At 41.6% G+C, this 27,341-nt stretch overlaps 1 protein-coding gene across 1 annotated transcript in view; it reads left to right on the top strand.

Annotated features, from left to right (window-relative positions):
• MICU1 (mitochondrial calcium uptake 1) overlaps positions 1-27,341 on the top strand; it is a 208,849-nt gene that overhangs the window by 9,866 nt on the left and 171,642 nt on the right. The window contains exon 2 of the mRNA XM_058187904.1: positions 18,461-18,622. Coding sequence (XP_058043887.1) covers positions 18,462-18,622 — 161 coding nt within the window. The 5' untranslated portion in view covers position 18,461. The remainder of the gene's footprint in view (positions 1-18,460; positions 18,623-27,341) is intronic.

Here is a 27,341-nt window from a genome sequence, read left to right as displayed (position 1 = left end):
AATCCATTTATCCTGCTTTATTAAGAGAAAAACAATGATTTTAATATCCTTTCGCAACTGAGATTGAGATTATTTATTTGTGGGACTGTCTCTCCCCGACATACCTACCTACCCATCCCACTAGGTCACATAGTGGGATCATAAAGAGTGCAAAGAAGAACAACAAAGATGATTAAGATGACTGGAGGCTAAAATGTATGAAGAACATCTGCAAGAATTAGATTCATCTAGTTTAGTAAAAAGGATTAGGGGTGACATGATAGCAGTCTTCCAATATTTGAGGTGCTGCTACAAAGAAGAGGGGGCCAACCTGTTCTCCAAAGCACCTGAAGGCAGGACAAGAAGCAATGGATGGAAACTAATCAAGAAGAAAATCATAGAACTAAAGAGAAATTTCCTGAAAGTTAGAACAATTAATCATTGGAACGGCTTCCCTGCAGAAGTCGTGGGTGCTCCAACCCTGGAGTGTTTTAAGAAGAGATTGGACGATCATGAAATGGTATCGTGTTTTCTGCTTTAGCAGGAGGTTGGATCAGAAGACCTCCAAGGTCCCTTCCAACTCTGTTATTCTGTGATTCCAGCTTCCTTCCCCCATCTGATGGGACCTTGGACGTACACCTTCCTTGTAGCTATCCCATTCTTCAAAATAGCCTCCCACTCTGTGTTTTAGCCGCCTGGAAGTCAATGGCGCCTTGACTTGCCATCCAAGCAATGGGCTAGGATGGGGGGTTGAGTCAAGAGGCTAACAGCATGGTTGGTCTAGTGCAATGATGGCTAACCTTTTCCAGACTGAGTGCCGAAAGTGCCACGCACGTGCCCTAGCCCCCCACGCATGTGTGTGCATGCCCCACCCCCACGTGCCCGTCCCCCACATGACAGAGACCCGATGACAAGTGGCTGGCAGGCGTGTGCGCATGCGCGGCGGAGCTGAAATGGGGCGACGGCTCGCATGCCCACAGAGAGGGCGCTGCGTGCCACCCATGGCACGTGTCCCATAGGTTCTCCATCACAAGTCTAGTGCGTAGGGAGAAGGTTTTATTTTTATTCATTTTTTTTAATTGGGTGTTGTGAGCCACCTAGGATCATCAATTGAGATAGGCGGCCATATAAATTCTTTAAATAAATAAATGCAGGCACAGAAATATGAAGCTTATAACCCTTTAAAGTAGCTTTATCTTTTGCTGGGATCATGTGGCTGCCTTCCGTCATTGTTTTTTGGTCCCAGGAAGGAAGATTGATTTTTAAAGTGTTGCAGGCAGATTGTTCAGCCCTGTTTTTTCTCTCTTAATAATTTTACTGCACCACAAATTATGAAATGGACTTATGCAGTGGTCAGCTTCCCTTGACCACCAGAACAGAAGCATTTTAAGGGCTAGAAGAATATTGCAAAATATGCCTTCCAACAAAGTTGATGGAAGGCCATAGCAGCAAGCCAAGAAGGCACTTTTCTGGATGCTTGCATGCCTTTCTGTTTAAATAGCAGGTTGGGTTATAAGCTTTATGGGTGCCCAGAGGCATCAAAAATAGCTAAACTCATAAAATGCAAACAAAATTAGCAAGGTCTGTTTCGTCTTTTGGTGCTACATAGATATTAAGAAGCTACATAATGCAAATTAAGAATAAACACGATCGTACAAATAATAATCACAAAGTCTTAAGTTCCGAAATAAATCTGACTTCTGAGGTTAGCAAAGAAGGTTTTTTTTTTGTTTTTTTTATTTCATTTTTTCACAACAGTATACACAAACATTGTCATAAATAAAACAACATATCATGAAGAAAATATATATATATATATATATATATAAGTAAAAAAAATATGCATCAGCTATATTAATTTGATATAATGAAGGGAACAATAGGACAGGAACGGTAGGCACTTTTGTGCTCTTATGCACGCCCCTTATAGTCCTCTTAGGAATGGGGTGAGGTCAATAGTAGACAGTTTTTGGTTGAAGATTTTGGGATTTTGAGTAGAGACTGTGGAGTCAGGTAATGAGTTCCAAGCATTAACAACTCTGTTACAGAAGTCATATTTTCTACAATCAAGTTTGAAGCGGTTGACATTAAGCTTGAATCTATTTTTTGCTCTTGTAAAATTGCGATTGAAGCTGAAGTAGTCTTTTACAGGAAGGATATTGCAATAGATGATTTTGTGTGTTAAACACAGGTCATGTCGAAGTTGACGGCATTGTAAATTTTCTAATCCCAGGATTTCAAGCCTGGTGGTATAAGGTATTCTGTTGTTTTCGGAGGAGCGAAGAACTCTTCTAGTAAAATATTTCTGGACGCGTTCTATTGTATTTATGTCAGAGATGTGGTATGGGTTCCAGACGGATGAGCTGTATTCAAGAATAGGTCTGGCAAATGTTTTGTATGCTCTAGTTAGTAGTGTAGAGTTTTTGGAAAAGAAGCTGCGTAAAATTAGGTTTACAACTCTTAAAGCTTTTTTTGCTATGTAGTTGCAGTGGGCTTTGGCATTAAGGTCATTTGATATGAGAACTCCAAGATCTTTGACAGGGTGGGGGTCGTCAGTAAGGTAATGACCATCAAATTTGTACTTGTTGATAAGATTCTTTTTTCCAATATGTAAGACTGAGCATTTGGTGGTTGAGATTTGGAGTTGCCAAGTTTTAGACCAATCGGAAACTAAGTTGAGGTCTTGAAGGGTAGAAGTATTGTTAGTGGTATTAAATAGTTTGACATCGTCAGCAAAGAGAACACAATAACTTGAGATGAGGTCACAGAGATCATTTATGTTTAGTATGAAGAGCATTGGTCCAAGAACACTAAAAAAGTTATAAAATGTTATATTAAAAACTAAAAGATAAAATACAAATTCTGCTTAGTAGACACATTGCTAGTCACAGGATCTAAGACAGTGTTTCTCAATCCTGACAACTTTTAAGATGTCTGGACTTCTAGAATCTCCAGGATGGTGGCTGGGGAATTCTGGGAGTTGAAGTCCAGACAACTTAAATTTGTCATGTTTGAAAAATACTGGTCTTTGAGGATGCCAGTGTGATGACCCAGGGCGTGACAGAAAGGCAACACAGCCAGAGAATCGATATGAGTCCCTTTATTATCAACAACTGTGCCCCCAATGTCCCTTTCAACTCTCCGGCCTGGAGAGAGCTCTTCCACCAATCTGTAATAGTCTTTGGCTGGCAATACTTCAGTCCCAAACGTTGTAAGCAGAAAACTTCTAACAAAAAATCCAAAGGCAAGACAAGGTAATTAATCCGGCAGGGCAAATAAAATAAGGAATTCCACAAATAAAGTAGCACCGCAATAACTCAAACCAGTTGGGAGGATGCCAGGATTCAAAGAAACACCAGATAAACTCAGTGTTTGTTCCTGACAAATGCCCCTCCCATTTGCCTTTCCTTTTAAACTCCAACAACACCTGTGCCTTGTAAAGAGGATTGGGTCCCTTTCCTCCCTTGTAAGCCACGCAACCCACTTTGCTCTCTTCTCCATTCCTCCCTACACTGCCTAGGATGAGAGTCTTCATCTGAACTCCCTCTCCCTTGTTCTACCTCTCCCCTGCTCTGCCCAGCCTGACTTTGCTCTTCCCCAGTTTTTTCCACAGCCAATGGATCCACTCTCTCACTCTATGTCTGCCGTTCCTCTTCCCCTTCGGATTCGACTCTGACAGGGGCATGACAGCCAGTGGAAAGTCAGGGGCCCATACAGTGGGGGGCTGCCACCAGTTGTAACAACCGATTCGCCCAGAACCAAAAATGTGAGCATGCATGGATGTTCATGGCATTAAAAAATTCGGCAATTATATAGGGCGTGATAGTGCCAGGGCAGCCGCTGGTCAGAACTACTGGTTCACCTGAACCGGCAGCAACCCACCACTGGGCCCATATTTGTATGTATTTGGGTAGATGTGAAGGCTTATATCGTCAATAACTGTACACACACATATTTTGAGGGCCTGATGCTAATAATAAAAATACTGGAAAAAGCTGCTATGGCTTCCTAATTCCCTTATCTTATTTCCCCCAAAATGTTTTTAGAAGGTCCTTTTATGTCTCTGAGGTATTGTGGGAAATCAAGCATGGCTGCTACTACATTGATTCTGCTTACAATTTTCTGTCTAGTATACCAGATGTCTACAGGAGGCGTAAATAATCATTTTCTGAATAAGTAGATGGTCTATCAGGACTTGATTTTATTATTTGTCTGGCTTAGGCAGAAAATGGCATAATGGACTGGTATATTAATTACTTTCCCAATCAATAACTCCATTTTAGGTGTACTAGATTGGTCTGCCTTCATGAAATTATAAATAAATGCTGAGTTGTGTGTATAAGAGTAGAATAAAGAATGTGTAATGAGTGCATTGTTGTTTTCAAACCTCAAAATGTTCCAGTAGAGATCTGTTCGTTCAAATGTGGCTCAAGATACAGGTAGTCACAATTGAGCCCAAAATCTCTATTGCTGCATGAGACATTTGTTAAGTGAGTTTGGCCTTATTTGATGACTTTTCTTGCCACGTTTGTTAAGTTGAATCACTGCAGTTGTTAAATTAGCGACGTGGTTGTTAAGTGAATCTGGTTTCCCCATCGACTTTGCTTGTCAGAAGGTTGAAAAAGGAGATCATGACCCTGGGACACTGCAAACCCTCATAAATGTGAAACAGTTGTCGAGCATCTGAACGTAGATCACCTGACCATGGGGATGCTGCAGGCGTCATTAGTGTAAGTCACTTATGCTGTTGTAACATTGAACCATCACTAAACAAACTGTTGTAAATCGAGGACTACCTGCATTTTACTCTTTTCTCTTATTGTTACAGTTTTACTCCTTTATAATCTAATTGTATTTGAGCTAAAAGGCTCCATGTATTAGTAGCTTTTTAAATACTGTAACAGAATTTGTGGGCGGAATCTTTCTAATAAATAATGATCTTGAATTAACCTTTTTTAAAGATTCAAGTTCATTGCACTGGCAGTGGTACCTTGATTCATTTTTGGCACACAGAAATGCAGGTAATCTTCCTTTAGTGACTATTTGCGGATATAAAAGTGATGAAAATGTAAATTTACAATTAATCCTTGCATTTAGGACCTTCGGAGAGCTGGAAAGCGGAAAGATAATACACATAGTCTTTGACTTACAATCGTTCTTTTTGTTTTTAAGAAAAGTTTTTTTTATTTTTTTCAAACACACATACATATTTATAACTCGAATAATGGAATTTAGGGAAAATATTTGAAATTATATTATGGTTAAGTTGGAAAAAAAGAAATGGAAAAGAGGGAAGGAAATGGGTTATACATGTAAAAGTGTATGGAAATTAAGATTTATAACTGGAATAATGAAATCTATGGAAAAAATGTGGAATTATATAAAAAAGGAATGGAAAATTGGTTTTATATATATATGTGAATTGTAGTATTGTACCATTTGGCTAAACTGGAAAAAAAAGAAAGGGAAAAGAGGGATATATATGTAAAACTGCTGTTACATATATGCAGTTACAACTGCACTGAAAAAAAGTGACTTAATTTTTCACACTTGAAACCATCGCAGCTTCTCCACAGTCATGTGATCAAAATTTAGACGCTTGGCCACTGGTTCATATTTATGACGGTCACAGTTTACCGGGGTCATCCGATCACCTTTGGCGACCTTCTGACAAGCAAAGTCAATGGGGAAGCCGGATTCACTTAACAACCGTGTTACTAGCGTAATACCTACAGTGATTCACTTAACAACCGTGGCAAGAAATGTTGTAGAATGGGGCAAAATTCACTTAACAGATGTCTCACTCAGCAACAGAAATTTTGGGCTCCATTGCAGTTGTAAGCACATCTGTGGGTTCGCTTAGAGACAACTTTGTTTAATGACTGAGTTGTTGGTCCCAAGTGGGATCACTAAACAAGGATCTGTAAAGGATTTCAGGGATAGATGCAAAATAAATTATCTTTTGTAATGGACATTAAACTTGAAATGGAAAACTGTTTTCAAAGATGGCCCTATCTGAGCATTATTTTGTCTGAAGGATATTTTTGTTGTCGTTGTTGCTAGTGGGAAAGGCCTGTTTCCAAAATGGAAAAATAAATCATGGGAAATGTTCCGTGGACTGCAGCCAATACATTTCAGTTTCAGGAGAGTCAATTTGTACAGTCAGCAGTGATGGTAATGCACTTTACGATGATACGATGATTTGCCTTGTTACTGTTCCATGCACCGGTCTTGTATGATGATAATTGCACCTGGCAATTATGTCACCTGCAGAAAAAATGAAATATGGACCCTATCTAAGACGTGCTTGTTATTTGACGTCTGCAACGTTTTCATTATCATATCCAGATTTGTCACTAGAATCCAGAACTGGTCAATCGTTTATCATTTTAGGTACAGTTCGGTACTTATTTTGTTCTTTCACAAAATGGATATTTATTGGGATAGGTAGGTGTCCTCTCAAAGCCATAACAGACATTAATCAGACTGAGATGATGAATTCTCCGAGGTGAGAAGACAACAAATATTTTGGCATCCGCTTAATCCTCAGACGGTTGAATCTAGACCAGGGGTCTCCAACCTTGGAAACTTTAAGACTTGTGGACTTCAGCAAAGCTGAAGCAAAGACTTCAGCAAAGCTGGCTGAGGAACTCTGGGAGTTGAAGTCCACAAGTCTTAAAGTTGCCAAGTTGGAGACCCCTGGTTAGACAATAGGTCTATACCAGTTTTGCTCTCCCAAAGCTTTCAGAATCCGTTAACAAATCCCAGAACGGTTCCCGTGTACATTGTCTATATGAGAAGAATTATAGAATCTTAGGGCTGGAAGTCTTCTAGTCCAATCACTTGCCCAAGGCAGAAGACCTCATTCCATCATGTACAATTGGCTCTCCAATCTTTTCTTGAAGACCTCCAGTGATGGAGCAGTCACCAACTCATGGAGGCAAGCTGTTCCATTGATTAGTAGTTTTTACTGTCAGGAAATTTCTCCTTAGTTCCAGATTGGACCTCTCTTTAATGAACTTCCACCCATTGCTGCTTTTCTTGTCCTCCTGGGCATTGGGCTCTTCTCTGTGACAGTGGGTATTCAGCACATGAAAAAGATGTGAGACTTAACAAAGCTGATCTACTGGCATATTGCCTATGACTGTGATGGTGAACCTATGGCACGTGTGCCAGAGGTGGCACGCAAAGCCCCCTTTGTGGGCATGCATGCCATCACCAGCAGTACTTCTGGTTTCTGGTGTGCTGGTTTTTGTGGGCACGGAGCGCCGGAAAATGGCTTGAAGGCGGCCTGAAGATGGCCCGAAAAATGGCCTGAAACCTGCCCAAAAGGCCCAAAAAACAGGCATGCGCATGCTGGCCAGCTGGTCTTTGGACGTTCCAGTTTGCACGTTCCAGTTTGGGCACTCGGTGCTGAAAAGGTTCACCATCACTGGCCTATGACAGTAGCAAGGGCCCCTATAGAAAGAGATGAAGTTTTCCCTTTCAGTGTAAGCCAATTTAGTTTCTGCTCTCAGGTGAATGGAATCCCCACTAGGTTGGAATTAATATGATAAGCTCATTAGCCTGAGTTTGGTCAAAGAAACTATCCATTTGCAATGGGTATCTTCTTCCAGAAATCAAATTCAGATTTATACCACAAGTAGGGTAATGGAGTTCTCTATCGACAATTGTCCTATGTTGAAAGATTTTTGCATCAGATGATCTGTCATTTGTCAGGAATCTAATAAGAGATTAATATTTCTATGCTTAATGATGCTACATTACCGTATTTCTTGGAGTATAAGACGCTCCAGACTATAAGATGCACCTACTTTTTTTGGTGAGGAAAACAAGAAAAATAAATCTGTCTCTGCCTCCCAGCAATTTTGCCTCATTACAGCCTTCTTTACTTTCATTTTCATTTTCAGCATAGCTTGATTAGCACAAGAAAACAAAAATCTGCTCCCAGCAATTTACCTCCTTGCAGCAAGCAGCAGAGGCCCGTGCAGCACTAGGCAATGGCAATCCCTGCAGCCCTGAAACAACTGAGAGTCGGGAGGCCAATCAACTTGTGCTAATTAGGCTGTGCTGAAGCGGAAATGGGCTGTTTCTTCTTGCTGCAAAGAGGTAAACTGCTGGGAGGCAGAGGCCAAAGGGTGGGGGCCAGTGGGTGGGTGGGACTACATTCAGTGAATAAGACGAACCCAAATTTTCACCCCCTTTTAGGGGGGAAAATATGTGTCTTATACTCTGAAAAATACGGTAAATTTAATGGGTAAACAGAAATAAGACTGTAGGTTGTTCATAGGATTAAGAGATCAGTTACAGCTTTTGAGTGGTACCTGCTGTCTTATTAAAACAAGAATTGAACACACTTTGGTCTTAAGCAAAAACAGTCTTAATCAGAAATCCGTCTTAAGCATTATTTGTAATGTTTACCCCAAGAATAGAATAAATTTGAGACTTACTTTTATTTATTTATTAATTTATTTATTTATTAATCACATTTATATACCGCCCTATCTCCCGAAGGACTCAGGGCAGTTCACAGGCAAGTAAAAACATATAAATACAAATTAAAATAACAATTAAAAAACTTATTCTAAAAGGCCGAATTATTAAAAAGCAGTATAAATAATAAAACCCATTAAAAACCAATATAAATTTAAAATCTAATCCAGTCCTGCGCGGATGAATAAATGTGTTTTAAGCTCGCGACGGAAGGTTTGGAGGTCCGGAAGTTGACGGAGTCCTGGGGGGAGTTCGTTCCAGAGGGTGGGAGCCCCCACAGAGAAGGCCCTTCCCCTGGGTGTCGCCAGACGACACTGCCTAGCTGACGGCACCCTGAGGAGTCCCTCTCTGTGAGAGCGCACGGGTCGGTGAGAGGTATTCGGTAGCAGTAGGCGGTCCCGTAAGTAACCCGGCCCTATGCCATGGAGCGCTTTAAAGGTGGTTACCAAAACCTTGAAGCGCACCCGGAAGGCCACAGGTAGCCAGTGCAAACTTTTAAACTTGGAGCCGCAAGAAAAGTAAAATGAGTCTTCCTCATTCCTTCAGGAGCCTGTATTTGGTTTGGATGTGAGGCAAAGCATTGTTCTCCCCCTTCCCTAATCAACCTTTGAGGCGGTTCCAATTTGCTTGAATGGGAACATGGTCTCTGTGGCTTGTCTCTTGTTTATATTCTCAGGTGCTCCAAATGTTTCGAAGAACAGAGGCAGCAGGTCTCACTTTCTGTTTCCTGAACTGAGCTTGGAGCTAGGTGAGCTTGGAGCAAGCAAGAAATTGCAGAGATCTCAACTCGTGAGGGATACATGAATTAGAAAAGTATGACCCACAGAACATCATCAGGCTATGCAACTATGAGGTGCCTCCAACAAAATCAGTTGGGGTAAGCTTCTGTTGATACCGCCAACTAGACCAGGGGTGTCAAACTCAAAGCCCCTTGGGCCTGATATGGCCTGCGGGGTGGTTAGATCCGGCCCGCAGGGCCATCCTGGAAACAGCGAAGGACCAGTCTGCAGTGCCACTGCCAGCAAAAATGGAGCTTGGGAGGGCTGCATGTGGCCCTCCTGAGCTCCGTTTTTGGCTGCGACAGCCTTCTGCAGCCCTCTGCCAGTGGAAGCGGAGCTCAGGAGGGCCGCGTGCTCAGACCTCCACAGGCGCCCCCAACATGAGTGACGTTGAGCTGGCCACACCCACCCTGGCTATGCTCATTGGTGCCCCTGAGGTCAGACACAACCCTGATGCGGCCCTCAATAAAATTGAGTTTGACACCCCTGAGCTAGACAGTGCTCTACTGAGCATATTGAAGGAGCAAAGCAATAAGAGTTGAAAAAGGCATCCTCGCCTACGATTGAATACCAGAGACCAACAATGGCTCCTATGAACTGTGCCTAGCCTACTTTCCTTTTACGTCTAAAAGGGACGCCAAGCTTTCTGCATATGGAATAATTCTTAGGAAGCTGACTATAAAGGTTTTCTCTCATTCTTTCTACTTTTCTCCATCAGCAAACAACTCATTGGTTAGCTCATCTATATGCACCAGCTTTTGATCTTTGAAATTGTTGCTGGGAGTTAGGGACTTCCGTATTTCCCATGTGCTGTAAGAGAAAAGTGTCACAGAAGTTGCTTTGATCGCCTTCCACATTTTTGACTGTGTTCTGAGAGGCTGAACCAGTCAAGTTACTTGTAGAAACCGCAGTGCAGAAGCACGGAGTGTGACACAACATTGTTTCCCATCTACTAAATGGGAAAGAGTTCCCTTTTGTTGTCAGCCTCTTTAGCAATAGATAGTGCTGCCTTTTCTTGTGGGTGTCGTCTACATTTAGAGTTTGCCGGTTTGCTAATGCACATAAATTCAGCAGCATCAGTTCACAAACACTGACTTTCTTCCCCCGCTTTTCTTCTTGCCTTTTTCATTAGTAAGCTGCTTTCTGCTAGGATTGATAGATTTTCCTCTGGCCTGCTTTGAGTAGTTTTACTATTGCTGGGCCTTCATAATTTGATAACCAGAATATATTCTTGTGGAAGATTTGACTTGCAATTAACTCAGTGGTGAAATCCAAATTTTTTTACTACCAGTTCTGTGGGCGTGGCTTGGTGGGTGTGGTGTGGCTTGGTTGACATGGCAGGGGAAGGATACTGCAAAATCTCCATTCCCACCCCACTCCAGGGGAAGGATACTGCAAAATCCTCATTCCCTCCACACTTCTGGGGGAAGGATATTGCAAAAACTCCATTCCCACCCCATTCCTGAGAGAAAGATATTGCAAAATCTCCATTCCCACCCCACTTTGGGGCTAGCCAAAGGTGGTATTTGCCGGTTCTCTGAACTATTCAAAATTTCCACTACTGGTTGTCCGAACTGTTCAAAATTTCTGCTACCAGTTCACCAGAACCTGCCAGAACCTGTCGTGTCCCACTCCTCCGCTGACAGCCGGGTCAGGGAAATCTGAATCAGGCTTGCCTCTGCAGCTCTGCCCAAAGTCCTAGCAAAGTCCTCAGAGCAGGCAGGAGACCAGAAAGTGACTTCAGCAAGATAAGTTCGACTTTGCCTGACTCAGAGACTGCCAGAAAGCAGATCCTTTATATAGGCCATGGGGTGTGGCTCCATGACTCAGCACTCATTAAGGCCTGCCCCTCCCTTCCTTCTGTTGCCTCCGCCTATGCAGTCTTCTGATGCGAGGGTCACTCCAATCAGCAGCTGTTGGAAATAAACTTTCCTCAGGCTCACATGCTGTGGAGGAGGGGGAGGGGTCTAGCTGCTCCGTTTGCCTGGGCATGGAGCCAGGGCTGGGGCTGGGGGGTGCTCCCTCCTCTGCAGCCTGCTTGGGCATGGAGCCAGGGCTGGGACCGGGAGGTGCCCCCTCCTCTTCAGCTTGTCTGGGCATGGAGCCAGGACTGGGGCCGGGAGGCATACATTCCTCCGTGTTCGGGAGCAGATAAGAAGGCCCCGGCTGCTGTGAGAGCGGGCAAGACACAACAGAACCTGTTGGATTTCACCCCTGAATTAACTGTCCAGGAACTTCAGATGTAACACCGCAACTGACTTAGCCATAATTGAGAAATCAGGAATCGATATCAGGCAAATAAATTGCAATCTTTCATATCCAGGGCTTTCTTAATAAGTGGTGACAACTGTTACACAACAAAACATTTTCCGAGGTTGGTAATGCCACAAAACTGACTCTCTAACTGTCCAATTAAAATCTTGACACACTCTGAACAGCTGATGCTCTTCTTTGTTCATGCTCGCATCCACATAGTTTGTCAGGGTTGACTTCAAAACCAATATGGACTTCAATATTATCGGAAGTCTTAGGAAATAATCTCACAAAGTGCAGCACCGCTTGCCAAGTAGCTGTTCTGAAGAGGCCAGAAATGCGTGATGTATTGTTGGGTCTCTGATGAAGCAGTGAAAATTGGACAGCAGTGGAGGCTTATGGAAAAAAATGCTGCCTACGAATAAAATGTTTTGAGTGAAACTGCTTTTAAAAATAGTTCATGATCGACTGACCTAATCCATGCTTCAGAAACGTGTGCCTTCTTTCCTGCAAAAGAACACTTTTAAAATTTTGTTTTTAATCTATCATGAGCATCATTCCATATATAGATTTGTTTTTAGGGGCCCTGAAAAAAATTCCCTTTAGTCATGAAAGCCAGGAAAGTTTGTGGAGATGGAATGAGAGAAATAGATGTTGAAAGCTGATTCTATTAACTTTCTCCATTCCCTGCTCTCTTATTTTATGATCTATTTCCCTTCAACAATTTTGGAAGTTTTGCCCAGCGTTAAGTCTTTGAACGGTACAGCTTTTTTTGCATCTCAGATATTTGCATTGTGAGTATATTTTTCACTTCACTATGCAGGTAATCCTTAACTCGTGACCATAAATTGAGCCCAGAATTTCTGTTGCGAAGTGAGACATTTGTTGAGTGAGTTTTGCCCCGTTTTACGACCTTTCTTGCCACGGTTGTTAAGTGAATGACTGTAGTTGTTAAGTTAGCAACACAGTTGTTAAGTGAATCTGGCTTCCCCATTGATTTGGCTTGTCAGAAAGTTGCAAAACGACATCACATGACCCCAGGACATTCCAGCCGTCATAAATATGAACAGTCGCCAAGCATCTGAATTTTGATCACGTGACCATGGAGATGGTTGTAAGTGCGGAAAACGATCATAAATCATTTTTTTGAGTGCCGTTATAACTGAACGGTCACTAAATGAACAGTTGTAAGTCGAGGGCTACCTGTGTTCCACAATTTCCCCTTCTTCTAATTCGGGGTAGTCAACCTTTTTATACCTACTGCCCACTTTTGTTATCTCTGTTAGTAGTAAAATTTTCTAACTGCCCACCGGTTCCACAGTAATGTGCCGTGTATCATCATCTGTGCATGCCTCTCGCGCATTGTGGATTGGGTTTGGGGGGAGCGCCGGCTACCAGCTCTGCTTGTCTGTTACAGCTGGGTGGTGTGAGGGCGAGATGCGTGAGCTATTCTGGGACGAGGCTCTTTTGTTTGCAGTCACACTATAGCGCCATTTAGTGTCACTTACATAACGTGAACTAAACTTATACGCAGGTGATACAAATAGTATATTTTCAGAAATTTAAATTGTCACGGGGAATTTTATGAAAACCTAATGAAAATGTTTTTTGAACATTTTTAAATGTTTAATTGAAAAAGTCAATTAAATTAAAAAAAAGGAAAGTGCTTCAGTATCGGACAAAACCCCTACCGCCCACCATGAAAGCTAGAACGCCCACTAATGGGCAGTAGGGACCAGGCTGACTACCGCTGTTCTAACTATTGTAACTACTTCGTCCATGTGTTTATATTCAGGTCATGCGGCATGCTAAACCTGAGCCGACTATGGTTTGTTTGGTTTATCTCAAGTGGTTTATATTCAGTAGCCCATGGTTAAAGAAAGCATGGATTTGCATGGTGTGTGCATCCAGCTGGTATGAATTTCAATTTTAGTTGGTCGTGGTCTTTTTTTTTTATTGCTTCTTTGATTTTCTGTTGACTGACTAGGGACAGCAGGCTATGATTGAACTCTCTGATTTGTATTAAGACATTCAGACAGATTTGTTTAATTATACATAGAAAGTAAATCATCTATTAGCTAGATCCAGGGAGACTCCAATTATTGAGACTATTGAGAGAAGTGATACAGACATCTGGAAGACTATTAGATCACTGCAAAAAAGAGCTTTCTGTCTCTTTGCTGTCATTTAGAGTTGTCTACTTAAATGTTTTATTTTAAAAATTAATACGCCCTCCCATTTTAATTATATAGCCCTGTTCCTCTATATTTATAAGGCCTGTAGCCTTATTCATATTCATCCTCAACCATGGACATTCCTTGGATGGCCATGAACCAGTTATTATCTTAGCCTTTTAGGAGGAAATGCTTTATATCCTGGAAGAAGGAAGAAATAAAAATTTTGGCATTTTTTTTCTTTTCTTTTTTTAGATTTCCACCAGGAACTTAATGAATATTTTAAATATACCATATTTTTCGGAGTATAAGGCGCTCCTTAATTTTTGGGGAGGAAAATAAGAAAAAAGCTGATTAGCATTTGAATTGGCCTCCCGGAATACCCCAATCGGCTCCTTCCCAGAGGTGAATTTTAGCAATAGGTTCCATGGTTGTGAGCTCTGTGCCTTGCTTTTTTTTTTTTTTGCTTTTTTTTCCTGCCTCTGAAACTTCTGAAGGTCCGTTTCAGAAAAAACTTTTTCCTGCCTCTGAAACTTCTGAAGGTCCGTTTCAGAAAAAACTTTTTTCTGCCTCTGAAAGCCTCCAAAATAGCTTCAGAAAAAAAGCCCCTGAAGCTCTGTTTGGGGGCTTTTTTTCTGAAGCTCTGTTTGGGGGCTTCTTTTCTGAAGCTTTGTTTCTGAAGCTTTTTTCAGCCTCTGAAACCTCCATTTGAGAAGCTGGGTGGGGCTACATTCAGAGTATAAGACGCACCCAGATTTTCACCCTCTTTTTCGGGGGGAAAAGGTGCGTCTTATACTCCGAAAAATACGATACATGCTGTGTTCAACTCAGCATTAAATAACAATTTGAGAATTCCTTTTAGCCTTGTATTCTCCCTCCCCATCCTTCTTGGGGTAATTCCTTTCCCTATTTCGTCTTTAACTGTAGTATAACAGCACATTGATACCAAAGCTAACCATTGTAACTCATGCTTAGGTTGACAAATAAGCTGGGACAACGATGGAAGAATTTTGGAAGCCTCAATTTACTTTAATCAGCCCGCATTAGCTAAATAATAATCTAATATTAATTCTAATCTTAGCCCGGTTGTTCCTATTGCGTTAATTATAAAGGGGGGAATTGGAAAAAGTGATTATGTATTACTTTCTGATCTAACCATAGTTATGTTCGTGTTGAAGTTGGATTGATGGATTTATTTTGTCTTGGAAATGATGGCAGAACCTCTTGGTTCCTGTAGAAGGAGGTTTCATGACACAAATCATTAAAATTATTTCATAGGTTTCTCTATAAAACAATGGCATACATTATCTTGGAAGCTGTGTTCTTGAAGAGCAAGCACCTAAAAAGCAAGACAGAACAAACAGCCTCAAACCATTTGCAAATTGAAGTCATCTTTATATGAATTGTTTCCATTTTTGAAATTCCCAGGGGTACCTCGGAGATAGATGGTTGTTTGTTTAGAGATGACGTTTCCATTTTAAAGAGTTCATGTTTAGATAATATTTAGTTCAGTAGCCAGCTTTCCACTTTTTTTTCTATAATAATCTGGCCAATAAACCGGATTTTTTTTAAATAGGAAATGTGATCTTTTATTAAAAGAACATCTTAATTGCTAATGAATACTCTACAGAATGTTAGGCAACGTTACTATTTTTGCCCTCTCTAGAGCAGGGGTCTCCAATCTTGGTCCCTTTAAGACTTGTGGACATCAACTCCCAAAGTCTCTCAGCCAGCAAAGCTGGCTGAGGAACTCTGGGAGTTGAAATCCACAAGTCTTAAAGGGACCAAGGTTGGAGACCCCTGAACTAGAAGACCTCCAAACATTTCAAAATCTGTTATTCTGAGGCAACGCTAACACCCTGCCACCCATAGATTTTTCCATGACCTCATTCTTCCTGATCTAGTGGAATTACCCAGAGATATGCCAGCAGAACAGATCATGAGTGTTTGGGATAGAAGTTTAGTGCCCTCGGGTTGTTTATAGATTATTTTTTTCCCCATTGCAGTGACTGGAGCCTGGTTTCCCATTATTAAGAAAATTACCTGGTTTTGAAAAGAGCTAACATGCTGCTATTTTGCATTGCAGTTTAGAGTGGGTTTCATATTCAGTGGCATGATGGGCAACTTCTCATCGTTCAGATTTTCAGCAAATGACCAGACAACACGGGGAGAGGAAGGAAAAGGAAAGGGGTTCTCCTAATAGTCTTCATTTTTTTTAATACTGAGTCCAGGTATTCCTCAATTCCAGGTTGCTTCTCTCCTTGATTTGTTTCCATCCATTGTTTCTTGTCCTGCCCTCTGGTGCTTTGGGAAATAAATTGACCCCCTCCTCTTTGTAGCAACCTCTCAAATACTGGAATACTGCTATCATATAGTCCTTCTTTAATCTAGACCAGCCAATCCCAAATCCTGCAACCGTTCTTCATATGTTTTTTTTTTGTCTCCAGGCCTTTAATCATCTTAATTGTTCTTCTTTGTACTTTTTCCAAAGTCTCAACGTATTTTTTTATAATGTGGTGACCAAACTATGAGAGAGCAATATTCTCTGGATATTCTGGCTGGGACTGACTAGATGTGTAATCTAGGAGATCTAGAAAGCATCAGGCTACATTTTGGGTTGCCAGGAATCAAACCAAAGCATTCTAGACAGCAGACTGAGGTGATGCATAGTCTTCCCTTTTAAGCTTATCAGCCCTAGACCCAAAATGGAATTTTGTGCAACCAACGCTACAGTGGTGAAATCCAAATTTTTTTACTACCGGTTCTGTGGGTGTGGTTTGGTGGGCATGGCAGGGGAAGGATACTGCAAAATCTCTATATTCCACCCCACTCCAGGGGAAGGATATTGCAAAATCCTCATTCCCACCCCATTCTGGGGCCAGCCAGAGGTGATATTCTCCAAAGTACTCAAAATTTCCACTACCGGTTCTCCAGAACCTGTCAGAACCTGCTGGATTTCACTCCTGCAACGCTAGGAATCTGACTTTCCAACTGTCTCCCAGTGGCCTGCTTGGAGTATCTCCTGGTTCCTTTTCTTCTTGGCTTGTCATCTTTTGGACTAGTCTCCAAATTGGTGCTGCCTTTGTCTACATTTCTGCCACTCCCCAGCAGCTGAAATTTATATCGAAGACACCAGTCTCAGACTGACTATGACTTGAAATCTCGGTTTGATGATAATTTCTATGATATGGAGTTCAACTTGCTTGGCTGCCTACAAGATGATTATCCCTGAATTAGAGTAGAAATTCTGCCAGAGTTAAGGAGGTTCAGAGGTAAATTGTGAAGCTTAACAAGCTAGCTGGTGGTGTTGATTTTTTTTTTGTGTTTTGTTTTGCTAGAAGATTGAAAAGGAGGTGAACACTGCAGCCTTTTAGTTTCTTCAAAGGCCCCTGGATCTGCACAGTTCAAAACTGATGCTGCTCTTCCTTTTTAACCAATTTTTTGAAGTTTCAGAGGAAAAATAAAGTACAAAACAACAGCAGCAACAGCCAAGATTAAAAGGGAGGGGAAAGTTAAAAAGAGACAAGGGGAAAAAAGGATAAAAGGATAGAAAAACAGTGACTTCCCATTTTCTTCATCACAGATACAAATATATAATAAAATAACCCGTTACTTTGCATTGAAGCAAAAGTATCATATACACAGTATGCAAACTACACAATCCCCAAAAAAATACTAAAATCCTATTCGAAATAACTACTTACTCTAAGTTTAAACTTAAACCTTTAAAAATGTAAAATATATGTATCTAGTAATAACAATAAAAATACTCACAGGTAGCCCTTGACGTACAATCATTCGTTTAGTGACTGTTCGAAGCACTGAAAAAAAGTTACTTATGACCACTTTTTCACACTTATGACCCTTGCAGCATTCCCCATGGTGGTCACGTGATCAAAATTCGGATGCTTGGCAACTGGCATGTATTTATGACATTTGCTGTCAAGGTTCCAAGTAATACATCCCATTCAATAAGAACTCCGAGGTAGGCAAATTCCCCAAAGAACATTTTATTGGGACATATCAAATTGGCACATTCCTGGTGGAAAAGCGACTCTAAGTTCCCGCCAGTTTTACAACCAATTAAAACTAAAACTTGGTCACTTCCCCCCAGATTCTCAGTCACATTGTCCAATCAGCAAACAGTCCAGTTGCTAGGTGACCTCAGTCTCCACCTTTCAAATACCTGCACCAGTGTCCTTGATTCCCAGGGGAAAGAATTTTATTTTGGCTACAACATCCCAGCTATCTCTACACACACACACACACACACACACACACACACACACACACGGCCCCTTTGCTCCAGGTTGTGTCAGCCCTGAAGCAATGAGAAGAGATACCTCCCTAGAGAAAACTATCAAAAAGAAAATGGCCACAGTCTGGCCAACTTCAGGGTTGACATTTGCACTGTCCCGCGTTTACACCATTTGTAACCTTCCCAGCCATTTTCCGACAAGCAAAATCAGTGAGGGAAGCCAGATTTTCTTAACGACCGCATGATTCACTTAACAACTGCAGCGATTCGCTTAACAACTGTGGCAGAGAAGGTCGTAAATCAGAAGAAAACTCAACTATCTTGCTTAGCAGCAGAAATTTTGGGCTCCATTAAGTTGAGGGCAACCTACAGTCATAACAAATCTAATCATCGACGCCTAAAAGCAAAACTTCAGTTTTATCTTTTTCAAAGCAAAGAAAAAAGATAAAAATCCAGAAGTGGTCTCAAAACCTAAGCTGTTTTGATGCTTTCGTTCTTATGCTTTTCTTTATTTCCTTTCCCAGAATGTTGCGATTCCGTCTCCTCCCTACTTTGGCGGCCTTGGCCGTCACTTCCAGGCGCCATTTTGGTACCGCTCGTTATTCCCAAAGCCGGCGCAGGCTTATGATGGTAGCCTTTGCAGGAACAACAGCTCTAACCACATGCAGCGGACTTCTTTGGAGAAGGTGAGTGCTTTGAAATTACCATCCTTGCTTTGCTTTGGGTTGTTAAAGCAAAATGCCAAGACAGCTTCAGAAAAATAAATAAATACTGTAGGTACAATTTGCAGTGAGAAAAAAAAAATGCAACCACGCCATGTAGTTTTGCATTTATATAACCTTGTTGCAGATTAAAGGGCTAGCTGGTTGAATGTTTTGTTATGTTCCACATCCCTACCATTTTGTTCCCTAATCCAGGTTTGCTATTGTTTGCTATTGTGAGGTAAAACATTGTTCAGCATTACAGCTGTTTTATGAAGGGCAACCCAAGAGCTCTGGGCCATACGATATATAGCAGTGATGGCTAACCATTTTGTCATCGCGTGCCAAAAGTGGGGGGAGCGTAGGGGGATTGTGCATGCGTGTGGCCACACCCATAATTCAATGTGCCCCGCCCCCATGCATGCGCACACGACCCTCCCCGTGGTCCCCCTGCTTTTGAAACGCAATGGCATTGTGGGCCCAGTAGGTCTGTTTTTCACCCTCCCCAGGCTCCAGAGGCTTCCTAGGAGCCTGGGAAGGGCGAAAATGGCCTTCCCCACCCTTCCGGAGGCCCTCTGGAGGCCGTAAATGGCCCATTTCTCGACTTCTGGTGGGCCCAAAAATCAGCTGGCTGGCGCATGCATGCACACTGGAGCTGAGCTAGGGCAATGCTTGTGTGCCCACTGATACGACTTCACATGCCACCTGTGCCATGAGTGCCATAGGTTTGCCATCACGGATATATAGTGTGGCACTGATACTTGGGGTGACAAACTAGTCCAGGGCGCTAGCGTAATATTGCATCTTTCCTTGTATCTTGTTTCCTTTTTAAAAAGTTGGCGAACCTCTGAAAAAAATGCAGTGAATATACACGTATCAATTAAATAGCATCTATATTGTCATGTAACATTTTAGAATCACTTGGCAACAGCACGGTGACCTGGTTGACCAGGCCTGGGGTTTTAAAGTTTCCTATTTGTTGTGTGGACAAATGGTTTATATGCTGGAACTGCATAATATAGTTAACTTGGATCCTTAAAACCCGCTTTCTGGGACTTGTATGCTATTATTGAATCATAATGCCAGTTTGGTTTAGTGGTTAAGACACCAGGCTAGAAAGCAGGAGAACGTGAGTTCAAGTTCCTCCCTAGCCATGAAAGCCACTGGGTGACTCACTCTCTCTGTCTCTCTCTCTCTGTCTCTCTCTCTCTCTCTATCTCTGTCTCTCTCTTTCCCCCTTCCCCCCCTCTATCAGCCAACCTACCTCACAGGGTTGTTGTTGTGGGAAAATAGGAGGAGGAAGGTTCACCTCCTTGAATTATTTGTAAAAATAATATTTTTACACATATTTTATTTACAAATATTTTAATAAAAATAATAAATTAACAAAATAAATAATGTGGACTAGGAATTCATAACACTTAAAATGAACCCGCATTAAAGACACAATCCACAATTGCTATGTCTTTATATGTCATAGTTAAAATGTAAGTTTAAGATAACCTAGGCAAATTCAACCAAGATATTGTTTTGATCTATTTGTAAGGGAATCTTCCCATAAGACTATCTACTATTGACCTCACCCCATTCCTAAGAGGTCTGTAAGGGGCGTGCATAAGAGCACCAGCGTGCCTACCATTCCTGTCCTAATGTTCCCTTTGATTGTATCCAATTCGTATAGTTATTTCATGCTTATACTTATATATACTGTTGTGACAAATAAATAAAATAAAATAAATAAATAAATAAGATGGCTGGACCAAGAGCTACCATGGCTGCTATTTTTCGATATGTGTACTGAGAAATGCACTTTGTTGAATTCAGCGGGATTTAATCCTGAATTCATCTGGAATGTTTAGAAAACCGGAATTCACAAGTGTTTATTTACATTACCTGAAGCTGGAATAAGAAGTGTCTTTAAGTTAGGTGAACTTGCATGGGGGAGCCTTTTAATGAGAAACACCAGCTAATTCAAAGTGAGATTTTGTATAAATAATCTAACAGGGAAATTGACCCGCTACAAACATGATGTAACACAATGTGTGGTGCTGGGTTTTTGTTCTCCAATTAATTAGGCAGATTCACTTTCATGGGTATATAAATGCTTGCTGTGCTGCAGAGCTACAATTATGTGGGGGCAGGAAGATAATGGATTTTCTTCTTCTTCTTTGAAGTTCCCCTTGCATCAGACTAAGACTGTGATATGTGACACTAATAAGGAGTGTGTGTGGTTTCCAGCATGCTGTTTAACTTTGTGTAGTCTATTTCTGGAGCTGTTTCTCTTAATGAGGAATTCAATGAGAAGCACCCTGATAGTAAATCCTGATTATTCCTTTATTTATGCCCTAAGATGAATGAGATTTGTGAGCTGTATTACCACAATTCAAATAGGTTTTAAGAAAGACACTCCTATGGGCAACGGAAAGTGGCTCACCCAGAGTATTTCTGAATTATGCTAGGGGCCTTTTAATGGTGTGGGAACCATCCCCCCTTCTAGAAGAATGAAATATTTTGAAGAATATTAAAAAGGCAGAATATTTTCCTAAATGAGAAATGCAGAAACATGTTTTTTTTTAGAAGCAGGAAGCAGACTCAGTCTAAATAGCCCCCAGCACATATTTTGTGCCCATTAAGAAAGACTGGGCCAGCCTATCTACACAACAAAAGACTTTTAGCTCCAGGATGATGTGATTAAGCCACAATAGGAATTGCCCAACATCCTTTCAGAACACAAGTTTTTTCATTGAATCATCTCAAAGCAGACCAAACTTCAACCAAACTTAGCTCCGACACGTAGGATTTGTACTTTGTCTATAGAACCAGCTATGACCCCTGCATAACCCCTGCATGGCCCCACAGGAGTCTGACAACAGCCAATAGAATACATGTTCTTTCACAGGAACAGGAAGCTTTCTGAACCCAAGAAAAGGTATAAAAACCTTTCACTCTCAACTCCATGTGGTCAGCTACCCAGAACCCATGTGGTTCTGCTTCATCATTAAACCATTTTTCCAATCAGCCTCCATGTTTCTGATGTCTTTCTCCCAGCTTGGAACTGAACCAGGTAGATATTTCTTCCAACAATGGTGTGTTGAGATGTATTCTTCAAAAAATAGAAGGGTGTAGGACAACTCACCTTGGCCGCCAGTTCACTATGTGAATTCACCTCTGCCAACTTGCCGCAAGACAACTCCATGTGACCAACTCAGGCCACAGTGACAAGTTGCTGCAGGCAGCCAGAGGAATAACTGGGCAGGCAGACAAGTGGGTGGGCAGAGTGCAGAATGCAGAGCCATCGTCAGAGCCATCGTCACCACCGCACCAGGCTCGGAACTGCTGCTGCCCCTGCTATGCCAGGCTTGGAGGGACGGGTGTGAAAATGGGAAACCCTGGCAGCCACTGCCTCCCACCCCCCAGCCTGATGCGCTCTGCCCACCCGCTCGCTCACCTGCCCATCCAGCTCTCCCACCAACTGCCTGTGGCAAGTTGTCCTTGCAGTGAGTTGGCCCTGTGGAGTTATCCTGCGGCGAGTTGGCCATGGTGAGTTGGCCATGGAGAGTTGTCCCATTCCAAAAGTAGAGCATGGAGCAACGTCCAATTGTTCTTCAGTTTTATTTCCATTAAAAGTAATGTATTTAATGTGGATTCCCATTTTAGTAATACATTGAATAATTTCCCCCCATCTATCATATCAAAGAATATAATTTAGTAATAATTTTGCTCTACCCTGAAGGTAGAGGATAATCATGTGTTAAATATCAATATCATTAGTATTATTAGTACTAATGCATTAGTAGGGTTTCCTGCTATCATGACCAGAATTGGAAGGGACCTTGTAGGTCATCTAGTCCAACCCCCTGCTCAATCAGGAGACCCTATATCATTTCTGACAGATGGCAGTCCAGTCTCTTCTTGAAAGCCTCCAGTGATGAAGCTCCCACAACTTCCGAAGGCAACTTCTGTTCCATTGGTTGATTGTTCTTACTGTCAGAAAATTTCTCCTTATTTCCAGGTTGAATCTCTCCTTGTTTGGTTTCCATCCATTATTCCTTGTCTGGCCTTCAGGTGCCTTGGAAAATAGCTTGACCCCTTCCTCTCTGTGGCAGCCCCTCAAATATTGGAATACAGCTATCATATCCCCTGGTCCTTCTCCTCACTAGACTAGCCATGCCCAGTGCCTACAACTGTAAATGATATGTTTTAGCCTCCAGTCCCCTAAGGTTATGGAAGGGTGGTATGAATTCTGCACCTACGGCAAAATTTCTGCACCTATTTTGAATGTTTCTCCGGTTGGCAAGAAAACAAACCATTTCCCACTATTACCTTGACAGAAAGATGTCAGTGATATCTCCCTGTGCTTAGCCAATTTAGGCGAAAGATTTCTAATTCGTACTGGCGGAAATACAGGTTGTCTTTTTATTAATGGAAAAAATCTGAGAGAGGACCTCACAAGGACATTCAAAAAGGGCAATAGAAGTAATCTTATTTTTATGAGAACGAAAGAAATCCAAGGCTGCTATTATCTCAGTAATAGGAGATTGAGATGGAAACAATTACCATTTCAGCAGAGAGCAAAATGCTCGCAAATGTTGAGTTGGAGCTCCTGAACACGTTCGGATGATTAGAGATCAATCTGGTATCCATCTTTTTCATTTCTACAGTGCATTCATCTTTGTCTCTGGAGCCCAGTACTTGATTTTATTCACCAGTCTTAATTTCCATCTCTTCTATTACTGGGCAGGAATTAAGTAGGAAAGAAAAGAATCATCAAAGCTGCAGCATTCTTAGCTGTTTAGCTGTTTTTCAAGCGATGGCCAAATTATGCTCATTCCCAGTTGCCTGGCCTGATTCTTTTGCGGTTAACTGTAATATGATGCCTGGATTTCATGTTAAGCTGGAAATCCACAGCATGAATGAACAAGCTGCTTACTTGTCCCTTTTCAGTAGGGAAATTACCTGGGAAGGATAATTCTGCATTAGGTTCGAACTCTGGATTAAGGGATTAAGTATTTGTAAACACGTCAGTTCTCATACATCAATGTGAAGTCACCCTCTTAAGTCCAGGCGTAATGCAGAACTGTTCTTTCTGGGTTGTTTGTGCAGTGTTAACAAAGTGAAAAAATAACTGGTGGTTCTTACGGTAGCTTAAGAAATCAAGAGTCCTGGTCTAACATAATACATAAACATCAGTTTTGGCTTTTCTAGGTTACCCGCTAAAGCGGATGAATATACTGCTTGGCTGATTAACTTTCAGCTTGTGCGTTGTTATACGTCTTACGTAATAACCTTTGCAGGACAAATATATTTATTTTACATACTGAAAATGGCATTATTGTGGACAAGTATATCCCTTAGTAGGACGCAGGGGCTCAGGGGCTAAGACACTGAGCTTGTTGATCGAAAGGTTGGCAGTTCAGCGGTTCGAATCCCTAGTGCTGTGTAACGGGGTGAGCTTCCGTTACTTGTCCCAGCTTCTGCCAACCTAGCAGTTCGGAAGTACATAAAAAATGCAAGTAGAAAAATAGGGACCGCCTTTGGTGAGAAGGTGACAGTGTTCCGTGCGCCTTTAGCGTTTGGTCATGCCGGCTACATGACCACAGAGACGTTTTTGGACAATGTTGGCTCTTCGGCTTTGAAATGGAGATGAGCACCGCCCCCTTGAGTCGGGAACGACTAACACATATGTGCAAGGGGAACCTTTACCTTTTATGTCCCTTAAGTGAAGAGATTTTCTGTCTTGTTGGTTGCTTAATGCTAAAACCTGGAGTCACTCAATGAAACTAAATTATGTGACATTTAAAAGAATTATGACATACAGCTAGCCCTTGCTTACTAACTGCCCTGTGTAGCAACTATCTGAAGTTACAATAGTTGGGGGGGAAAAAACAGCTTTGCAACCAATCCTTACATTTACAGCACAAGTATCTTTAGCAGACCATACTAAATTAGTCGTGATTTTGTTTAACCATTGAAAATCCAAAGTTTTTTACTACTGGCATGATGTGTGGCATGGTGGGCATGGCAGGGGAAGGATATTGCAAAATCTCCATTCCCACCCCACTCCAGGGGAATGATGCTGCAAAATCCCCATTCCTATTCCACCCCTGGGGAAAGTATATTGCAAAATCTCCATCCCCACCCCACTCTGGGTCCAGCCAGAGGTGGTATTTGCTGGTTCTCCAAATTACTCAAAATTTCCGCTACCAGTTCTCCAGAACCTGCTGGATTTCGCCCCTGGTCCAGCAGCAAGTCGTCATATGACAAGTAGGCCATGGCAAGTTGTCTTGCAGCAAGTTGGCCATGTTAAGTTGGCTGTGATGAGTTGGCTGTGGTGAGTTGTCCCGATCTACTGTTTAAAATCTCACAGCATTTGAAGATTGCAGTGTAAATCATATTCTTGCCCACCCAGAAGTGTTTTCACTTCCAGAAGAGCAGTGTTTAGAGTGTTAGTACTGCAGGCTAATTATCCTGACTGATGGCTGCCAGCAGTTCGGCATTTTGATTCTCACCAGCTTAAAGTTGACTCAGCCTTCCATCCTTCTGAGGTTGGTAAAATGAAGATCCAGATTGTTGGAGGCAATGGGCTGACACAGTAAAGCACTGTGAAGCAGTATATAAGTCTAAGTGCTATTGCTATTGCTACATAAGTCTAAGTCAGGAGTCGGCAACCTTAAACCCTCAAAGAGCCACAAAGGTCCTAACCAGAAGTCCCTGTTCAATTCTGCAGCTGACCGGAAGTCCGATTCCCCCGCCCTAGTCTCCTAGCATGACTTCCTTTTTCCTCTACCTGTCCTTTATGAAAACTGCATAAATTGTGGAGCCGACCAGCAACAGGGAGCCGCAGCAGAGGGATGAAAGAGATGACATGCAGCTCCAGAGCCTGGGTTGCTGACCCCTGGTCTAAGTGCTATTGCTATTTTCATTAAACTTGGCAGCTTCCAAATGCTTCAGATGGGCACCACTCTTTTTATTAGTAATGCTGTCTTCCAGCTATAGTGTGCTCCTTATTTTGGACCTTCCCTGGATTTTCAGGGGAGGTATGGGGAACTGGATACAGCTCTGCAAAAGCAGAGCCAATGACTGCTGCAAATACAAAGGAAACAGTGACTGAGATAAAAATGGTATTGAAAGTGGATTTAGAGCTGACAGGCCAAGAGAATGACTTAGAAAAAGACGTTTCCCTGGATCTTCTAAAGAAGCTGGCTGAGGTTTTAAACATTTAAAAGGAAAATACAGATGACAAATCAAGAGAATGACCTGGATATTTTTTTTTCCTTACTGGATTTCCAAAAGAGGCTTGAACTCTGTGCAATGGGAGAAAAAAAAATGAAGATGAATCAAATCCTATAATAATATTTGAATATGAACTAAAGATTAAGATTGTTAGAAGCGAAAGGAAGGAATATAAAATTGGTTTATTTAATCCAAGTGAAAACAAATATATTGCTACTTTATGGGCTTTCTGCTAACACCAGGACTAAAAAGACAATACTTTATAGATAAAAGATAGGATACTAGATGAAGAGATAAATATTTGCTTTGGAGGGAATGACGAATAACTAAATTTATTTGTACTTGCGGTGATGAAGATCATAAGTTACTCCTTTATACATTTCTTTCTCTCTCTTTATGATATTCGTACTTTTTCTCTTTTCTTTTTTCCTCTTTTCTTGAACTTTTTACTTCATTCTCTTTTTCTTTTTTAAAAGTTTATCTAGCATTAGGTTAAACTCTCTCCACGTTAGCAGCCTGGGATTTTGCTCAGATGTTTTTGGGTTTAACGGCTGATAGACAGTTGCAGGTGGAGGTGGTAGAAATGATAAATAAAGAGAAGCAGGATATTCATTAGAGGAAAAAGCCATTTTCAAGCTCCAATATTAGGTTGTTTCCTATAGAAGTCAGTGAGCTTTGAAGTAAATATGTAAGATATTGCTTTTGCCTGACATCATTCCAGGGTTGAAATGCTCCTGGTTCAGACTGGATCGCGCGATCTGGTAGCAATGGGGGGCAGGTAGTTTGGAGAACCGGTAGCAAAAATCCCCCCCCCCGACTATGCCCTCCCAAGTGCCCGGTCCCCACTTGCCTATTTGGCAGCTTCCTGCTTCTTGCGGTCTCACTCCTATTCCGGCCTTGCTTCGGCTGCTGCAATCAGTTGCATCAGCTAGCAACTGAATCTGCCTGCTGCAATCCTTTTCATCATTGAGCAACTCAATCTGCCTGCCTTTTCCTTTGAATTAGGTAAGTAAGGGGAAAGGAGCTTTAAAAAAATAGTTAATTGAGGGTTTTTTAAGGATTTTTTTTTTTAGACATAGCAATTTAAAGTTAAGGAAGTTTTAAAGTTAAGGAAGTTTTAAATTTAGCTGCTTTTATCTAAAAATATAAATAAAATAAAATAATAAAATAAAATATTTGTGCCGCTTTCTGAAATTTGGTGTGTTTCTGTAGTGTTTCACTAACAACAGAAACACACAAAATCATACAAAACTGTATGTGGCATTTTGTGTGTGTGTGTGTTTGTGTGTCAGTTGTATTGTGTGTGTGTAAAGTGTGAAAGTTGGTTTTGGGGCTTTTTGTGGCTGTTTCCTGCTTGTTGCCGGGGCCATTTTGGGTGATGTGCAGCTGCTTTTACATTGTGTGTGTGTTGTGTGTGTGTAAAGTGTGAATGTTGGTTTTGGGTACCTCTTATTGTTTTGTGTACTTTTTT

This window comes from Ahaetulla prasina, chromosome 6 (genome assembly GCF_028640845.1).
Source record: "Ahaetulla prasina isolate Xishuangbanna chromosome 6, ASM2864084v1, whole genome shotgun sequence".
Classification (NCBI taxonomy): Eukaryota; Metazoa; Chordata; class Lepidosauria; order Squamata; family Colubridae; genus Ahaetulla; species Ahaetulla prasina.
This window is presented reverse-complemented; position numbering and strand designations above follow the sequence as displayed.